The 19,206-nt window shown below is 34.6% G+C and overlaps 1 protein-coding gene across 3 annotated transcripts in view; it reads right to left on the reverse strand.

The window, feature by feature from the left end:
• EFL1 (elongation factor like GTPase 1) overlaps window positions 1–19,206 on the reverse strand; it is a 90,156-nt gene that overhangs the window by 65,014 nt on the left and 5,936 nt on the right. For all 3 annotated transcript variants that reach the window (XM_062583525.1, XM_062583524.1, XM_062583526.1), the window contains 5 exons: window positions 14,040–14,163; window positions 13,032–13,108; window positions 12,752–12,888; window positions 12,058–12,180; window positions 9,288–9,387 (listed from right to left, as the gene is read on the reverse strand). In XM_062583525.1, coding sequence (XP_062439509.1) covers window positions 9,288–9,387; window positions 12,058–12,180; window positions 12,752–12,888; window positions 13,032–13,108; window positions 14,040–14,163 — 561 coding nt within the window. The remainder of the gene's footprint in view (window positions 1–9,287; window positions 9,388–12,057; window positions 12,181–12,751; window positions 12,889–13,031; window positions 13,109–14,039; window positions 14,164–19,206) is intronic.

Raw genomic sequence — 19,206 nt, forward strand, 5'->3', positions numbered from 1 at the left:
AGAGGGATTCCCACACAGACAGTGCACAAGAGAACTTTCCTAAACCAACTCCCTCTTTAGTTCAGCAAGAGAGATAGAAGAGAACTTCAGAAGAAAAGAATATAAGTGAACTACTTCAAGCCAGTAAAAAGAAGGGTTTGATCTCAACCTGTAACTACGACACTTCTTAATTTTTCTCTTCTTATTTAACATACAATTAGCAGAATAAAACAAAGTGCAAAGGCCAGTGAACATAAATTGCTTTCTAAACTGAAGCATAAATAATTTCTTTGCAAAGTAACAACCAATGCATTTTTGCATTATCTGAATATTCTTGACTAAACATGCAAAACATGTATTTACAGCTCAACTAGACAAATTAATCACAAAGCCTTAGATTTTGATTCCATTTAGAGAAAGTGAACACAGTTCCACCACAAAGCCCCATCTACATGCATGCTTACTCCTGAATTTTGCTTGTATGTTGGAACCAGTGTCAACTGTTTTTGATATTGAAATGGTTTAGCGTTCTTCCTGTCAACCGTATCAACTGCAATCTGACAGACAGAGCACTAGACACAGAGGTGTCCTGTTAGTAATTTTAGCTTGTTTAGCTAAAGCCTTTAGCTTTAACCTTGGACAAGTCACTTTGTCTCCTTGTACTTCAGATTCCACACTTGTAAAGCAAACTATGTTCCTTCTGAACAAAACAGCTCAAAATTAGCTGATCAGTGGTAGTTATAATGAATGATAGGAGGAAGAAAGTAGTAGGAAGAACTAGAGCACTAGAGTGATTTTGCTTACAGACCAGGCATATAAATATAATCTCTACTTAAAAAGTAGGTTGATTCATACCCCCGTATCAACCACGCCACATACCCAAACAGGGGAGTAACATATCATTTAAAGGTCAAAGGTTTTGTGTGCAGAATCAGAACTAACTTTGATAAGAACGTGGATTAGTAAGAGGCAGAAAACCATAAACAGATCATGTGGCTGAAACCAATTCATTGTTAATAAAGTTTCTATATCATCATACCAATGCATTTTGCATATACCACATTCTGCAAGAGACTTAATTTAAAAATGCTTAACAGAATCCTTCATTTTACTGAAATTCGTTTCAGAACTGGAGGTAATCATTCTTAATAAGTTACCTTGCTTACCTCAAGTACAACCATTTAGCTGAAGAGAGAAACAAAAAAATCAAAAGACTATACTTAACTTTAAAAAATAATAATAATAAAAATTACCTAAAAGAGACTGTCAGGATAAAATGTCAACGTTTTAAAGTATGCAGCTTCAGAACTTTGAACCTGGAACAGACATGCTACCTGCCAGAGGAAAGGCAAAAGAGAGAGAGGGAGAGACAAGAGACAAACACTACTAAGAAGTTTGTTCTCCCTGCTGCCTCCCTGTCCCAATCTCTTAAACAGTCATTGCCTCAGAATTAAGGATCTCTCTCCGAAACTTCGGGCAGTGAGGATTTTTTTTTTATTTGTTTATTTTATTGCAGAAGAGAGTGAGGCTTAACAATACAAAATGCAAAGCAAATGGTAGAGAAGAAAACATTTTTATGATGATTTTTTTCTTCCTGAAGGCATTTGCTCAAAGATATTTAAGGGTTTGGAATGTCTGAATAATTTCCAGAGGAGACAAATTAATAGCGGAAGTACAGATGCAACAGCCAGGGGTGTGATAAATGCAGCCGCTATGCGATGGCACAGTGTATACAAAAGGACATGTGCATGCTTTTCAACATACTTTATTGTCCAAAAATACTTTCCATTTATGTAAATAATCACGAGATTAGAAAGAAAACAAAGGTGATTTGCCTTTTTCCCCTTATGTAGTGTTTTAAAAGGTTTTACTATATTCTGTTTTCAGACAGTTCTAATCTCAAATCTTAAAAGTACTTTAAAATTCTGAATGCACAGGTGTAAGTTGCAATATATATAAGCACAGTAAACCGTATTCTCAATTTGATAAGAAACAGAACACATCCGGATGGGTTTTTAGCTAGTAGGTACAACCTGGATTTCCATCCTGGTTTCTGTCAACTTCCATTCCTGTAAAATTAGTCACTCACAGTAGTTTCCTTAGATATGACAAAAAAAAAGATAGTATCACCAAATAAATCCTTATATGGAATTATAACACACTGCAGCAGAACACAGCAATAGATTAACGCATGTTAGGCATCAATCTGAAACAAAAACCTTTTTTGAGTATACCCTGATTTATTTAATTTCTCTAGTTGGCAAAACCAATGAGAAGTGAAATCAATCTGGAACAAATGCAAACTCAACCAGAAGCAAACCCAGCCCTCCCTTATCTTCCTCCTTTTCACTTCCCCCACTGTATTTCTTCCCTCTCCCTTTTTCAGACCATAAGAAAGGAGCTACAGCCTCACGCTACTGGCTGAAGAAAGGGACCATATAGCCACACACAAAAAGCAGTAAGTGAAAAATCTGGAACGGATAGACAAAAAAAGATGTCCTAACACTGCACACACTAGCACAAGAAATACAGCTGACTGAATAGATTAACCACATTATCATTATCTCATCTCAGTCCCACTGCATGGTAAAGAAAAGCCATGAAAAAAAAACATTGTGTTAAAGAGTACAACATTATTAACATATAGTAGATTGTTAATGAAATGTACCAGATTTGGGGTCAGCTACTGCTGACATTTTCCTCATTTCCACATCTCCCAGGATAGCTCATGCAGTTCAAACTCAGTAACAATTAACTAGTTTCACTCAGTTCTCTGAAGTTTTGATAGCTTTTCTACCTTTCCATGTTTTGGAATGAAGTCTCTCTTTGAAAACTTTTTAAAAAGCCACAGTAAAAAAACAAATGTATACAATTAAACACAAATTAGCCTCTGACTTTTAAAGAAAAAAAGTGCTTTATGTTTTTTTCACCTTTTAACTTCCAGACCATTTTAAAAAGAAAACATCACAGTCACAGAATCAACTGACTTCCAGAAGACTGGTACTACCATGAACAAGTGCCTGTAAAGCGTCTCCCACGCTGTCAAGGAAATTTTTTGAAGTGGCCAAGAATAACTTGCATCCACATTGCTTTTACCAGTTTAAAACTCATGAGCTCATGGACATCTGCTTAATTCTGACTGTGGAACTAAGGAAGTATTTTCTGGTAGCCTCCTTAAAGCCAAGCAGTGTCCAGAAAACTTATCGGGATTACTCTTCATGACTCCACGTGTCAGGATTAAGCTCTGGTTAAGTCACCGCCTGCTGTTCTGCTCAGCATCTGGCACGAAATGACTTCTGACGACAGCATCCCTAAGGACAGCTCTTACGTGCAGCTCATTTGCTACCATTCAACACAGAACATGGCCAGTGGTCTTTCTATTCCTTCCGAAGTTCAAGAATTCTTGCGACTAAAATTGTTTAATGTCTTTGTATTGCAAAACTTCTATTTCATATCCTAGCCAAGAATTAACAGTCTAGTTTTGAACAGCAACATCCTTAAAGATCAACCTTTAAGAACGATTTCCATATACAAGCTAACGTATAGCAAGTACTATTATTTCATATCCCTTCTAATGCAACTACAAGTACTGGGAAATCCATTTTATGTATACATGTTTATTTCTACTATGAACAGCTTAAAGTTATATAAATCATCATTCATATCATTTTCACACAGTGATAGTACAGGACTTCTGCAAAGGAGTATAATGAATAACTTTTTCACATTCTATATTACACAGCAGAGGTCATTCATTTTGAGGCATACATAATGAAGCTAAGGTAGCAACATCAAGCTTTCACACATCATCTAGGAAAACACCCAGACCTAACCACTGACTGATGTACTGACTTTTACTTGCATAATAAATATGCAATAAAAAAGAAACACTTGACACTTGAAGCAAAACACATCCAGAATACTGTAAACTGTTCTTTCAGAAACTCAGAATTACACAAGCTAAACAGCAGCAGAAGATGCAGATTTCATCCATTAATAAATAAGTATTGTTCTCAGATAAGTTCCAAAGGTTTCAGTTGGATTCAAATGTATAAAGTTACAATTCATTTCTTAACAATCATATAAACAGAGTTTCTTTTTTGAAATGCACATATTGCTCCATTAACTACGTAACTGGATGCCACTCTCAGATGTTAACCTAAAAACCTGACCAGCTGTTCAGATGACTAGTGTCATATTCTTTTCTTATGCACTAACTATAGCTTAATGCAAACTATTAATGTAAACAGAAGATGATGGGCTTAGATCAAAATGAAGCCACTGAATGTCATATTGTCTTTAAATGTACAAATTAGTTTGCAAACAAGAAGATAGTAATTTGTTATAGAGCTTGGAGCTTTATAAGCATTTTCTATTGATGAAGACAACGTAAAGTTTTTCTAGCTAAACGGTAGGTAAATTGTAGGATTTATGTTTTTTCCTGTATAAGCTCTAGGAAATATTAGAAAGGAAACAGATGAAGTACACTACAATCTTTTGCTTTAAAACCGGCAAACAAGCTGTACCACAAAACAAAGAAACAACTATCATGATGATTTCATGCAGAATTGTGTGGGAAAGTGCTAATTTCACGTTAATACCTAAAGAAAAAAAAAATCATGATTTGAGCCAACTGATGAAAAAGAAATACCTCCCATCTCATCTTGAGGAAAACTGTAAGAATATTATAGGATTTATATACCCTAATGCAGTCATGATACATAACTTTAGTATATTTGGGTTACTTGGTCAATAGGCTCTTTATCACAATTTAAAAGTAAATAAAAGTACTAGAGGATTTAATTGCAAACATTTGCTATCCAATTTACATTTCTTCAATATTTTACATTAAATGAAGATATTGAAAACTACTTGAAAGTGACCGCAACCAGAACTATTAAATATTCCTCTTTTACATTGGATTAGATACAGAAGGAATTCTGAAACTCATAAATAAATGAATTGGAATATTTATACTCTGTACCTACATGCCAAATTCAGCTTTTATTTATACACCTACACATGACCATTTGATTTTAGAGAACAATTCAATGAAAAATACTAATAGAAAAAGGTTAAAAAACACTGTAGGCTAAATAAACATCCAACTCTGCACATAGCAGAACTCAAGAATAAATAGCCTCAGGCATGGCCCTATTACACAAACCATGCAGCTCCAGAAGGAGCCAATCTGGCCATATTTGCTATTGTTTTTCTTTGTAAATATCTAAATTCCTAATAAAGTACAGGAGCTTGTACTCTCTCAATAGGGGATGCAATTTGCTTGTCTATTCTACCTACTTTCTACCTATTTCACAGAATTATAGGAATTCAATATCCTTAAAAATTGTACCTCTGTCAAATCTGGTTAGAATTAGTAAGTAATTTCAAAGATTCAGAGAGAAGAAACAAGAAGATAGAAACCATATTCATACAGTTCTTGTTTTCTTAGGAAACCTAGTAAAAACAGAGGGTCATGCTAACAGCAGATAAAAGTCAAATTTCAGATTTTTCCAAAGTAAGATTAAGCTGTCAACTACTTGTAACCTCAGCACAAATTATTCTTCGTTTATTCTAGTGCTTTAATAGTTGTCAAATTTTGATTATTTAAACAACAGAAGGGCAGCTGTACATATTTCTGACTGAAAATGAATTGATTCTATACTAAATTTTCTAAGATTGTAAATACAGTCACTTTCTAAGCAGAGAGTAGTTGCCAACAGCAGTGTCAAAGGAGATTACCTTAACTAAAAATCCATCCTTCTTTATCACATACTGTGCACGCTGGACTTTGAAGAGCCTTTCACTTTTCCTAACATATACTTAAACACACATGACAAGCAGACAGCAGAAATAAGGCAACTATAAAAGTTGCAAAGTCAGTTTGCAACTTCTAAAGATATTACAAAAGGTAGTATAACCCAACACTACCTTGGAAAAGGAAAGAGGAACAGGAAAAATACACCAAAAATGACGCCTCTTCCAAGATTAGCATACAATTCTGAGACATAATATTTACTAGTTTTCGTAAAGTATTAAATATAAAACTACTGTTGTAAAACACTATTACTCTATATAGCGTAGGTATTCTTTATTCTTTTCTGTGTTCAGGTATTCTTACAAGCACACAAAGTGTCCTTGTGAAGTGTCTAGTTTACATACTGGATGTCACATACTTAATACAGCCATAACTCAATTCTCTTAAGAACAAACTTCTCTGTCTAACTGTAAATAGTACATAGTAGCCAATATAGTTGAAAACATACATTTAAGAATCACATCTAAGCAATACTATGCTTTTAAAATATGTGTATTTTGTTCCACTGAGATATCTTTCCCTTTAAAACATCCTTCCTCTTTAAAAACAAACTCCTTTCCTGAATTGTTCAAATATTGCTCATCTATAGATTCTTGCAATTAAAACATTAAGAAATATACATTTTGCTTTATTACTATTTTTGAAAAATGGAATCCAACTATCACTTCAAAAATAAATTGCTAATACTACATCATCAGTAAAATTACATGGTGCTCATAATAAACAGTTATCTCAGGGAAAGAGAGTCATGTGATTTTGTTTTAACATTGTCTGATTAGCAACCAATTGAGTAACATTAAAGATAGCAAGAAATACTTTTCATACAAACTATGAAGTGAGACACTATGCTTTTCAATTTACCTAATAAATGGGGTCTACAATCATCGCTAATACACTCGAAGTTTCCCAGGAAGCATTCCAGAGTAGTCCTTACTCTCCCGTAATAAATCCGAAAGCCTTATTTTTTTAATCCAGACACATTTGTCTAAATTTTGTTTGGGTTTTCAGACGACGTATACATTAGTCGAATTATCAGTCAACTGCAGTCCACCACAGAAATTTCATAGTTGTTACTTAAGCCAATAAACAACTTAAGATTTTTTCAAATCAGACCAGAAATGACCAGAATTATGGATTTGTTACACAGCATGTATCAGAGTGCACAAATGGAATAGTATTTACATTATGAAAATAAGTAAAATTGAAAGCAGCATATTATTTCATATAAAAAGCAAATATGACTAACAAGTCACAAAGCACAAGCATCCACACTTACATATCGTTTGCAAAAAACGATGGAGCTGGTCACATACCTACTACAGACCATAATATAACTTCTTCAATATACTGTTCTGTTTTGTGTATTTTTTTGGTCTCTTAAAAAAACAGAACTTTAACACATGGCATTAAACCCTATTTGAAGGATTGGGGGGGGGGGGGAAGGGGTAAAGAAGGTATGTAAAATATTTCCTCTCCGGAAGTGAGATGACCAAAGAGCGTAAAAGCCCAAAGAAAAATGTAAGCTAAACACCAGAGAAGACAGGGAAGGAGCACTTAACAGTGACGCAGAGAGGGCATGCAGAGGTATATATAACAAAGAAGGAAGAAAGAAAACAAATACGAGCATTGTTCATTAGTCTTGGGAAGTCAGAATTGCTCATAAACTGCCTTTTGTTTGAAATCTCAAGTCATAGTCACAAAACAGGACTGGCAGCCATCTCTGTCTCTACGATACATCGTCATCAGGTCTAAAAATCTCAATCCTCCCAACAGGACATTATCACTGACAGAATAGTCAGAAAGTGACAGTCAGAGTATATTTATAACGAAGAATAACCTAAAAAAAAAAACCTTCTCTGTTAAACAGAGTACATGTCAAAGAAAGTAGACAAAGCAAAACCATCAGAGCTATGCCACACTGACACCTGAGCAGGAATTCTTCTGCCAGATGCAGAAGCTGCAGATACGGGACAGAACTCAAAGCAAAACAGCACCATCTAGTGTCTGGACAATCCATACACGCAATGCATCCTGGAAGAAAAAGCCTCTTACTGAAAGAATTATTCAACCAGAGGGTTTGTTTATTTTTAAAAAAATATACAAATATATATATATATATATATATAAAAAAAAAGCTATATAATTACAATTATGAAATTAATTACTACGTGCTTGATTCAATACTAATATAGTTATAATTCAAGATACCTAACAAAAAAATTTGAAAACAATTAGATTTTATTTTACCAACCCAGAAACTGGATTATAAGGTTTGTGTTTTTTTTTTTTTTTTTTTTTAAGTAGTAGACTTGCAAACAGATGAGGAGTTGCATAAAAATGGCACCACCATGGTTAGACAAACATTTTTACCACAAATACCAGATTTAAAAACAATTCTATATGTGAAAGTATCATATCACATATTTTGAAGCTATTAAAATCAGAATATGAAGCAATAGTGAAAGACTGGAAGATAAGTGTAATAAGAAAAAATTTAAGTAAATCTAGCATGTTTGAGAAAACCAAAACAGTAGTCACTGCAGCAAATAGTATTATTTTTTGGACAAAGACTTAAACAGTCACAGTCATCAGCTCTTAGAAAGACTGGTATTTTCTATATTGCTTCACTACATAGTGACAATCTGCCACAGTATTCGTGATTGTAAAACATGAAATTGCCAGTTGATACAGAAGTTGATTATAAAAATTGCCTCAGAGGCTTAGAAGGATCAAAGGTTAAGACAAACCCGATTGTTATAAACTCATCAGAAAAGTACATTTCAATATAACGACAGAGAGGTTTGGCTAGATTAGTCCACTTAACTATGTCAGGGAAATGAAATCAAGAAGGATCCACTCCTTGAAGAAAACAAGATAGTCTTTAAAATGGTAAAAGCTGTAACAGAAATTCCTCCAGCACATTTAAAAGAAAACATTCTACTGTACATTAATGCCTTTCAACTGAATGCACAGATTCTCTTGGTTCACTCCAAAAAGGTAGTGAGGGTTTAGACTATTTTAACTAAACCACTTTGCACTTGCTGTTGACTAGATGCACACATAGCTATCATGTAACACTTGAAGGGAAATGTTTCTTCATACAAACACTGCTATGATCTCTTATGATCATGTGAACATAACCTTATTTTCAAAATTACTGTAAAACTAAAAAAGCATTACAACTCAATCATATTTTCAACAAATATCCTGAAACAGCATACAATGTGTCAATTAGGACAATATACTCAGATAAAAGTAGTATTCTATGATAATTAAAAATATCTTTTACTCTTAACAAATATGCTAGATTTTCTAAAGCCAATACGATTACACAAATCACAAACTCATTTGGAGAGCCTTTATCTGCTGAAAAGGCTTTACTGTATCTCTAGAACAAGCGAATGATTTCCTCAGACATAAAACTTACAGCATGACTGTTTCTGATCTACACTGGATACCTTCAGGAAAGCTAAATATTACATTTTCTTACCTTTGTTTATTGTGTGGTAGCGCCTTTGCATCAACAGGAAACATTTTGGAAACAAAGACAATAACTGGGGCTGTTCCTTCACTACTGCACTTCAAAAAAGCTGAACAAACACAAAAGAAAGTTACTTGTGCACCTTTCCCCCAAGAGTATGGATGAAATTATCACTTTCCATGAATTTTATAGGAATTACTGTTTCTTTCTGATCTCAATTAATAATATGCTAAAGACCAATCAACAGGAACAGAATAAAATAACCTAGTCTAATCATCTTACAGTTCTGCTTACATTTTTTGAATGTTTCGCAAAAGACATACAAAAATGTGTAAAAATAGGAACAGTAACAAATGACAAATTACACATACTCCAATGAAAAGTACTGTTTTGATATTTAAACTTTTGTTCATAGTCTGGTTTAAATGAGAATGAAAAACAAAGAACAGCTAAACATTAAGATTGAACTATTTATCTGGTACCTCACGTTCTCCCTCCTTTCAAATTAAAGACTAAAGTTTTGCAAATGCCCAAATACTGGTGTCCTCATGAAATCCAAACAACTTAATCTGCAAGACTATCTTCCTTGAAGAACAGAAGATCCACATAAACCTCATTCAATACTTAAGAAATTTTCATACATTGTTTTTTTCATCCAATAAGGAACATTAGACATGCACATTATCAAATGCCAAACAGACACAGTATCATTCAAAACTTATAATATCACAGATAAATCCTCTTCTCCTTTTTATCTGATGTATGAGAAGACTATATCATAAACTATTTAGGCAAACAAAGTGCAAATCTACTACTGAAAAGCAATATTACATGCACTAAACTGTTAAGTACACTATATTTTCATTATGAAGAATGGGAAAATTCAAGTTTACAGAGGTCAGTGTCTTCTAGTTAACATATATTGATAGAGTATTCAGTGTTGTTTGCAGAATACAATGTTTTCTTTCAGTAAAGGATGAAAATATCAGTTTCCTTACTCCCAAAAATTCCTAGAGACTGTCAATCTGACAGTGATTAATTCTGTCCCTTTACATTTCTTAGAGCTCTCTTCAAAATCTTGTGCTATGGATAGCTCTCATTAGGCAGATAAATTTCAGAAGTACGTTTTTAACTGCTACTAGTTTTCATGCACGGAATCATCTTGCTATACAAATTTCTATTGAACTACCTCTAGAAATATCATAAGACATTAGATACTTTCCAATAAAACAGCAGACAGGTTATAAAACAAGTTCAATTTGAAAGAAACTTCTCAGAAAATCAAAATCATATTTTTTCCCCATATATCTATTTGAAAAGATCTGAAGACATTCTTTTTAAGACTACCTGAACCTGGGAGCATTACGTCAACATCAGTTGCAATTTTGACTCCCAATTCTACTAAATATTCAGCAGTTCTCAGCTTTCTTTCAGGAAAACAGGCTCACTGAAAGTTGACCTTTTCAAGTCATCATCATTTTTTCTGACACTACATACATGGGCAACACACAGACTTTACGCTTATAAATAATTCAAAGCTAGAAAAAGGAATATGAGCATATGATGAGCACTCCTGCATCTAGCACAGTACGTTTAGCATCCTTTACTCAAAGGACAACAGCAATCAGCCAATTGGTTACCATTAAACATCTTCTTAAGATTGCTTCTTGCCCAGCTTAGTAATGGACACCTCATCTGTGACCTTCTACACTAATACAGAGGTGTTTTTACTTCTGAATTACATCCAGAGTTCAGCCCACTATGGACTCAAGATTAGGACAGGAAAAATGTTTCTCTCAATTATTCATTAAGTCTAAAGCAATGTGTAACTTACCAGATTTTCTATTATTGCCTATACTAAATTTTAAATCATGGAATACAGGTCTTCCCAGACCCTATTACAGTTTTGTAGCACAGAACTTAGCAATTATCGAACCTTCTATATTTTGTATATAGAGATCCTAATTTTCAATACAATAACATCTGAATATACTAGTAAGTCCTTCTGGAGAAGCCATGAGTTAAAGTTGGAAACTCTGCCAGAACTGGGCATAAAATCCTGATCTCAATTAAAGTCAAAGGCAAAACTTCAAATGACCTCAAAATACTAAGATTTCACACCTTCCTTTAATGCTCTGGGGAATTAAATGTATTTGTTACTTTAGAAATCTTTTGGCTCTTGCTATTGTTTGGTAATCTTTCATCATTCTGGAATGCTGTGAAATATCTAAGTCATCTAATTATTTCTTCAGATATGTAAATCTAAGCTAACGTGTTCCAACAGCACCTCTTCAAAAAACAAAACAAATTACTTAGCAATAAATTCTACAGAAAATTTTTTTTATTTTAAATTATCAAAAGCTGCACCTAGTTATTCAGTATACTTGTAAATATCAAAACTAAGTTTGAACCCCCTATTCGCTAAAAACTGACGTCTTGTACATATAGGTTGGTAAAACATTAAATTCTTCTTCAATTATATGATAAATTCTGCTATTTAGAACTAAGTACAAATATTAGTCTCACATCCCCAAGTCTCGGGGGTCTTGGATTTTAAATAACCTCTGCAGCTTGAGTTGCCTAAAAACCATATAGGGTTGAAGAAAAATATAAGGTCATAAAAACAAGACATATAATACTATGGCATGTCATCAACAAAGCTAAACTAAACTAATGATAAATCTAAGTAGAGGTTACAGTGCGCCTTACAATCCAAAGACAAAAGGCAAGACAGAAACAACCTTACGATTGTCATGTTAATTGGAGAATATCTACTCACCGTTTTTCAGTTCTTGAGTTTCTGGTGGTAAAGAATCAAATGTTCTAGCTCCAACACACATCAGCTTTTCCACCCTCTCAGCAGTGATGTCAAGAGGACTGGGAAGTTTATTACACACCATGGCTAAAACACATTGCTAAGGATACAGAGGACTTCATTTGTATTTCCTTACTGATAAAAAGGAGACAAATGTTTTAAATGTCTGTCTTTTTAAACCAGCCGTGTTATGCACTAACTACCAGCAACAACAGGTTAACTAAAACCCAACTCTGTCTCGTAGGGTGCAAAGAGCTTCCTCTAAAGCTCCCTTCCTCGCATTTGTCCAAAGGCAGAACAGACATTTAAGAAGGGGTGGCCCACCCTACGTGCTTCTAGGAAACTAAGAACAGCACAACTGGAGCAATTTATAGAATTAATTAGTAATCATACATCAATAATATATCTTTCAATTACCTCTGGCTTCATTATTTCGCTAATGAAATGGATGCAGAACATGAAGCTGGTAAAAACATAAGACTAACTGTAGATACGTAAATATGTAGATATATAGGCATTACAACAGAGAAAATAGGTTCAACTAGTATAGGCATGAAAAAGAAAAATTATACCAAAATCACATACTGAGATACATAAGTAAGCTCTGAAATCTAAAAACTGCTAATAGAATAAAAAGTAGTATCTTCCTTAAGGATACAGAGGACTGCCTCAGATATTGGTAGCCACTGGCTACAAATGGCATTAAGATGAACTTTAGGGTCTGCATGCCGTGACTCTCGTTCACCAATTTTCAGTCCCAAAGAGGTGACTATCTTTTCAATTTTTTCTTTGTCTCTATAGGGGGGGAAAAACAAAATAAAAAACATCCAGCAGCAATACGCAACTCAGCTACGTTTTGTGTTTTGAAGTGATCAGAATATTTCAAAAATCATTATAGCAAACAGTAAAGGATTCCATGAAAACATCACAGTTCTCACCTTTTCATAACAGACTCATACAAACTCCATATGTTGTCCAGGACCAACTGCACAAACAAAGGTTTCTTTCCTTTTGACTGGTAAAATATAAAACAAACATTATACAGCTAATTACCAGCAACTCCTCAGTTTTACTTAGGTCTACAGTTTAAACTAATCATTTTTATGAGGAATTTGTAAAATCTTTATTCAAAAGCAAGCCAGTTAGTTATCTTTTTCTATATACAATCTTTAATTCAGTCATAGTCTAATAAGAAAGCTGTAAGACAAAACAAACATGAAATTTACCTGCAGAGTGAAAAGCACTGGTTTCAATTTCAGAAGAAGATCTACTTGGTCAATACCTACATACATACCTACCCTGAGCCTAGTTATCACCCGTTTTATAACTATTAATCTTAATAAACTCTGAAAATATAAGGAAGTAAAACTATCATTAAATCATACAGGAAAAATCCTTCTCATCTCTGACTTTTCATGGTAGAAATGTGTTTTCATGCAAGAAAAGTGTGCTTTTCCAGCCAAGGTCTCCATGCAGAATTTAGGCTCTCCTCATGGCAATGATGTTCCAAATCCTAAATTGATCAGCTAAACCTACAACTAAACCCTAAATCCGTCAATGTTGAAAGACTCCTCAAATAAAGGAATGGAGACCCACTTGCTACTGTGGTTCCTACATTGCTAGTTTTCCATTTGTGTTGCATGTTTCACTGTATTCTTAACCCTGAAAGCTGGAATGTCCCTGATTTTGTGCAAAGAGACAGGATGCTTAACATCAACTGATCGAATCGTAAGTTAGAGGAGGCTTTTTCCATGTGGCTTCAAGAATTTTTGAATGGTCTCGTCTCTAAGGGCTGATGCAAGGCTATCCTAGTGGCTTAATAACTCTACTAACATTAACTGAAAAAGGTAATGAGTCCAATTTTCAAACTACATTATGAGGAAAAGAATTAAAAAGTAATATTTTGACATTACAGAAAACCTTTAACATCCATTTTACAAAATTACCTGATCACCTTTCATTATCTTCTTTGCTTTTGTATTTAGGTAATAATCTCCCCATAAAGTCTTCTGAAGTACTGCAGGCTTGATTCCAATCTTCTGGCTATACAGTTTGGCAAAATGCTCAATCCTGGAAGAAAACAAAATGCCTCTTGATAAAAGTGTTAAGCTATTTAGATATGTTTATCAGACTAAACAAGTGACACCTTATACAGTGATCAAACACAAACCTCAAATCCTTATTTTAATCCTATTTTTCCCAACTGCCATCACTTGAGCTCAGACTATTTTACACCTGCAAAAATATTCAGTAGTAACAGTTCTATAATGTCAGCAGTATTTGTTTTTTGTTTCAAGACAGCTTGAAGCTGAACCTGTTTATCTGAAACACTTTTATACTACCCCCACAGTAAAGAACCCCCCAAAAATCATAAAATAAACCTTCCAAATATTAAGCCATGACTCTCAAGTTTATTTTACAAAAGCAGTGACATTAGCTTTTACCATTCTAGTCACAGACCACAGTTAAATGTGTAATATCACATACTCTTTTGAACCACGCTTGAGCTCAACCTCTCAGATGACAGTAACTATTTTTTAAACTAACTACTTAGGCCAATTCTTGTTTGAAGCATTGCTACAATGAGTCAAAGCCAGAAAATAATATAAAAATGTAATGCCGAATTGAAAAACCAATTGTGTTGGCTAAGAGTTAAAAAAGTAGGATCCTCACAACCTAAAAAGGGAATTCTAAAGCTTCTATTGTTTCCTTGCTGAAAGTGTTTGGTGAGTAGTTGTGAAAGATTTTATTTCCTCGTGTCTTCTCCTCATACACATAGAAACAAAAGTATACATGTTCACAATCAGAACAATACTATTTACAGAAGAGTATGAGATAATCTGTCCTTCCAAACCTAGAATTCTAAAGTTTCTGCATACCTAAAACACATGTCCAGGTCAGCAAGACAGAAGATGTTCTTAACTGAGTCCAGAAAGAATTTTTTTTCCAGAAGTTACCCAAAATTTCAAAGAGGAGAGAACCTCCATGATTCCTGTGTCAGCAGCTGCTTCATATGGATTTATGGCATTCTTTCAACACTTGAAGATTTTGAGAAAAGCATGTGTAGTCATCTCAGCACTGGATCAGGCCAGCACTGCCTAATGGCGTAATTTACTCTGCCATATTAAGTCGTAATATTCTTAAGAAAACAAAAACCATCCAACAGTCAAGGCCTGCCCTAATTAAGCAAATGCTCCACTGATCCCTATTCCACCAGACAATATTGCTTGCAGTCCAGACATATCTCCTGAAACCAACTAAAAAGATAGTTCCCTTTTCCCACCACATGATTTATCTGAACCAGGGCCCACCAGCTCACCAGAAACCAACTGGTATCTGAAACCAAACAATCTTTCACTAAGTTCCAAGAAATACATTAATGCATTCTGATGATGTTAGAGGGGAAAAAAATTGGAGAGTAAGAACAGGTACAGGTCAGAAAACGAGCAAATAGGAGTCATGTCATCCTGCCTAAGCTGCAGGAATATTTTGTGGGACAGGAGGACAGTTTAACATAAATTAGACTATAATGTACTGTGTGACAATCTGATTTACACTGAACAAGAGAATAACAACATATCATGTCGAAGTTAGAAGCATGAATGTCTCTAGCTGTGACACAGTCTTGCACAGAGATAATTCAATTAAGACAAATAAGAAAAGTTTCAATATATACAACAGAAGGGAAATAACACTTGAAAAAAATCTTAACAAATGTGTTTTAATTTCATATTCAAACAAAATATTGCAGCACTTTTCAAAGTTCATCTCACATCAACAGTTTGACAAAGAATAAACAGAAAGCCTACAAATCCTCCCCAGTATACCAACAAACCAATCATAAAAATAAGAATAGGTCATATCCTGGCCTTTTTCTTCTCATTTGAAACTACATGATAATTAATACTTGGATTTCAGCCTCATACAAATCCTAAATGCAAAGTTCAGATCACCTAACAAATATTTCAGGTGGCAGGTACATAACAGATACAAATAAATAAATAAAGCTGCATCATTCCAACCTTTATCATTCCAATTCTGCTTACCCTGCACACACATCATTAATCATTTACCATATAGTCCGCTATGCAGAAATGTCACTTAGTTACCAAATGCTTTGGAAAAAATAAAAATAAAAATGAACACATGGCATTATCTAGGAGAGAAAAGAAAAAAAGTCCTAAGCATCGTTTCAGCCAAATTCTGTTCTTCAGCTTTCTGTATTTAAATTAATTGTCAAACAGTCTAAATTGAGGTCTTTTCTGCTAAATTTTTGAGCTGGAGAAATAAACAATTTTCTGGCGTATTTGCATCTGCAGACAAATTATCAGAGGGAAAAAATCATGAAAAAAGTAACTATCTGAAGTCTTACTTTTATCAAAAAGCACTATATTCAGCTAACATTTAAAAAAGACATGCTTGTTTTCTCTATTTACTGAGGTGACCACAGGGTGTTTATGACCACAGTTATCTCAGAACTTAGCTCTGCAACTTGTAAGATCTTAACAAGCAATCATTTACTCACAACGACCACGTAGCTTGAGCTAAAGAAAAAACTCCTAATTTCGAACTTACAATTTTACATATTGTAACAAAGAACTCCACTGTATCATTTTCTTAAAAAAAAAAAAAAAATACTTAAAGCTCAGTATTCCCTGACAGAGCATCTAAAATACTAATACAGTTAGGCCACCTGTGAACTTCTCAAAACCAAAACGCTTTTTTGTTAATGTTGTTTTTAATTTGGTTATTCCCTCCACGGGCCTCATAGTATTCAAAAGTAAAGCAAGGCGCAAATTGTCTAATTGTTTTCATACAGGACAAAAATAGCAGTTAGCCCCAATCCACTGACATTAGCTAAAAAATACATATATATTCGTATCCTCTAGAGCTGAAGAAAGTTTCAAACAGTTGCATCCCAAATACTCTGTATAATAACAGTGTATTCCCACTTATTTTTTCCCATAGAATTTCAATTAAAAGTTGAAGCCAGAAAAGGTAAAGACTGCAGATAAACAAATATTGTTTAAGGTGATGGAAATCAGGAGACTGAATGTTCTGCAGACTGCCTCAACATGTTTTGTTGAGTACAAACAGTACAAAAATCACGATTTTTCTGATGTTTGTCTCCAGCAATACTAATATACACTGCCCACAATAAAAAAAGTTATTTTGAATATTAACTGGCAGAGGTAATAACATTCCCTCCTCAAAAATATCCACTAAATTCCCCTTAAACCAATTTGGAGTATTGGTATCGCCTCAGAAAAAACAGATCTTGAAGAACAAGATGACAGTCAGAAGAATAAAGTTACAAGACCCAGCAGCATATATTCAGCCAAAAAAAAATAAACAGGAATGCTTCACTTTTTGTATCTTAACATTTGGATAAATTTTTCTTAAAATTACTACATCTGACTGCAGCTATCACTCAGTCACTGCAAGGACTGTATCACTTCTGCAGCCATTTACTCTCAAAACTATTTTCCCTACACACAGTTAAGACAGAAAACAGGAAAGATAAGCCAGCATTACTGGCAGTGTTTCTGTCTATTCTGCCCTTTGTTTGGTGATATTTTTTTTTTTTTGAATTGCTATTGCTCAAAGTGGGAATCCAGCTCTCTCTCCTATACAGGATTTTTTTCACCTCATATCCAAAGTTCTGATGCAGATACCTAGACTCAATCTCTTTAGATCATATGACAGTAAATTGAAAGAGGGAAGCTAGGCAGAAGCACAAGCTAGATATCAGCAGTATGCACAAAGATCAAAGTACTACAGTATTAACATAACTACTTTTGCTTTACATTAAAAAATTAAAGTATAGATAGGATAGATCTATCTGTGGAGCAGAACCAGTCAGAACTTAAATGTGCTCAGCTCACAGCCACGATATCCTCTCCCACTCCCCCTCTAGCTCAGGACTTCCATTGCATCTCGATTTGACAGAGCTGGTTCCCAACCCTGCCAGGTGTAATTCATCAACAAGTTTCAATTCCTCAGGTACTCTTTTCTTAAAGTTGCACACATTCCTACACCTTCTAAATGCACTAGCAATCACACTGCTCCCTGCCATATGCTGTCTGTTTGCTCTCCAACTAAAGACACCAGAAGGTGAGACAGTTCTTAAACTGAAGAAGGAAAAACGTTAGTAAGAGTACTGGGTAAGAGGAAAGGGCTATATTGCACAGGTGATGTGCATATGTGGGAAATCAGGGAGACATTGTAAGGCATGGAGACCTCAGGCAGAGGCAAGTGGGTGCAGCTAAGAGAAGAGATTTTCAGCATTAGAGCCCTACTACACAACAATTTAGAACATACAGCGCTGCCAAGTAGCATGGGAAGCTGGAGGAGCTCCAGCCAGCAAAAGTGATGGATTTCTGTGCAGTGGTGTGACAAAGATACCAAACAGTGTGTACTACTGCAGAACTGCAATTGTGGGTACAACTGGGAAATGGAGGAGTTCAGGCAACGTACGTGTAAATGTGTTGACCATCAAAGGTACAAAGGCCAGGTGAGGTTTTCACAGAAAAGGTCCTCCCTCATATCCTGTATGAAAAGGATCTCTTTCAGACTAAAACATATTCCTACATGTCAGGATCTGAAGATTTGGTTTGCAGTTTCCTTTGCACCATTTCATACACTATTTATGGCAAATAATTAAAACAGAACAGTCCATTTTACTTACTCCTTTCCTCTGCTGCATTAAAAGAGGTTTGTGTTAGACTACAAACTCCCCAAAGAACTTTAAATCCAAATAAAAGCTTGACCTTGACTTAAAAATGCTACAGTTTAATACTGCAAAACCATTTAAAATTAAAGATGCGTACTAAATTATAGAGTGCGGTTTTTTAATTGCATACTCACGATAAAGACAAGGACTCCACCTTGCGGCACACAATCAGAATGCGCAATTTTTACAATAGGCAGCAGCCCTCTGAAACTAATTACTAAGAACAGGACTGAAAAAAAGAACTGACAGGAAACTCAAATATAGTAATCCAGAAAGTTTTCTGAAATTGTTCTACCCTCAAATTCTTACTTAAGTATCTCTACAATGGTTTCTAGCAACTGCTGAAACAGAAATACAAACGTTACATAACAAGAGGTAAG

This window comes from Rhea pennata, chromosome 10, assembly GCF_028389875.1.
Source record: "Rhea pennata isolate bPtePen1 chromosome 10, bPtePen1.pri, whole genome shotgun sequence".
NCBI classification, from domain to species: Eukaryota; Metazoa; Chordata; class Aves; order Rheiformes; family Rheidae; genus Rhea; species Rhea pennata.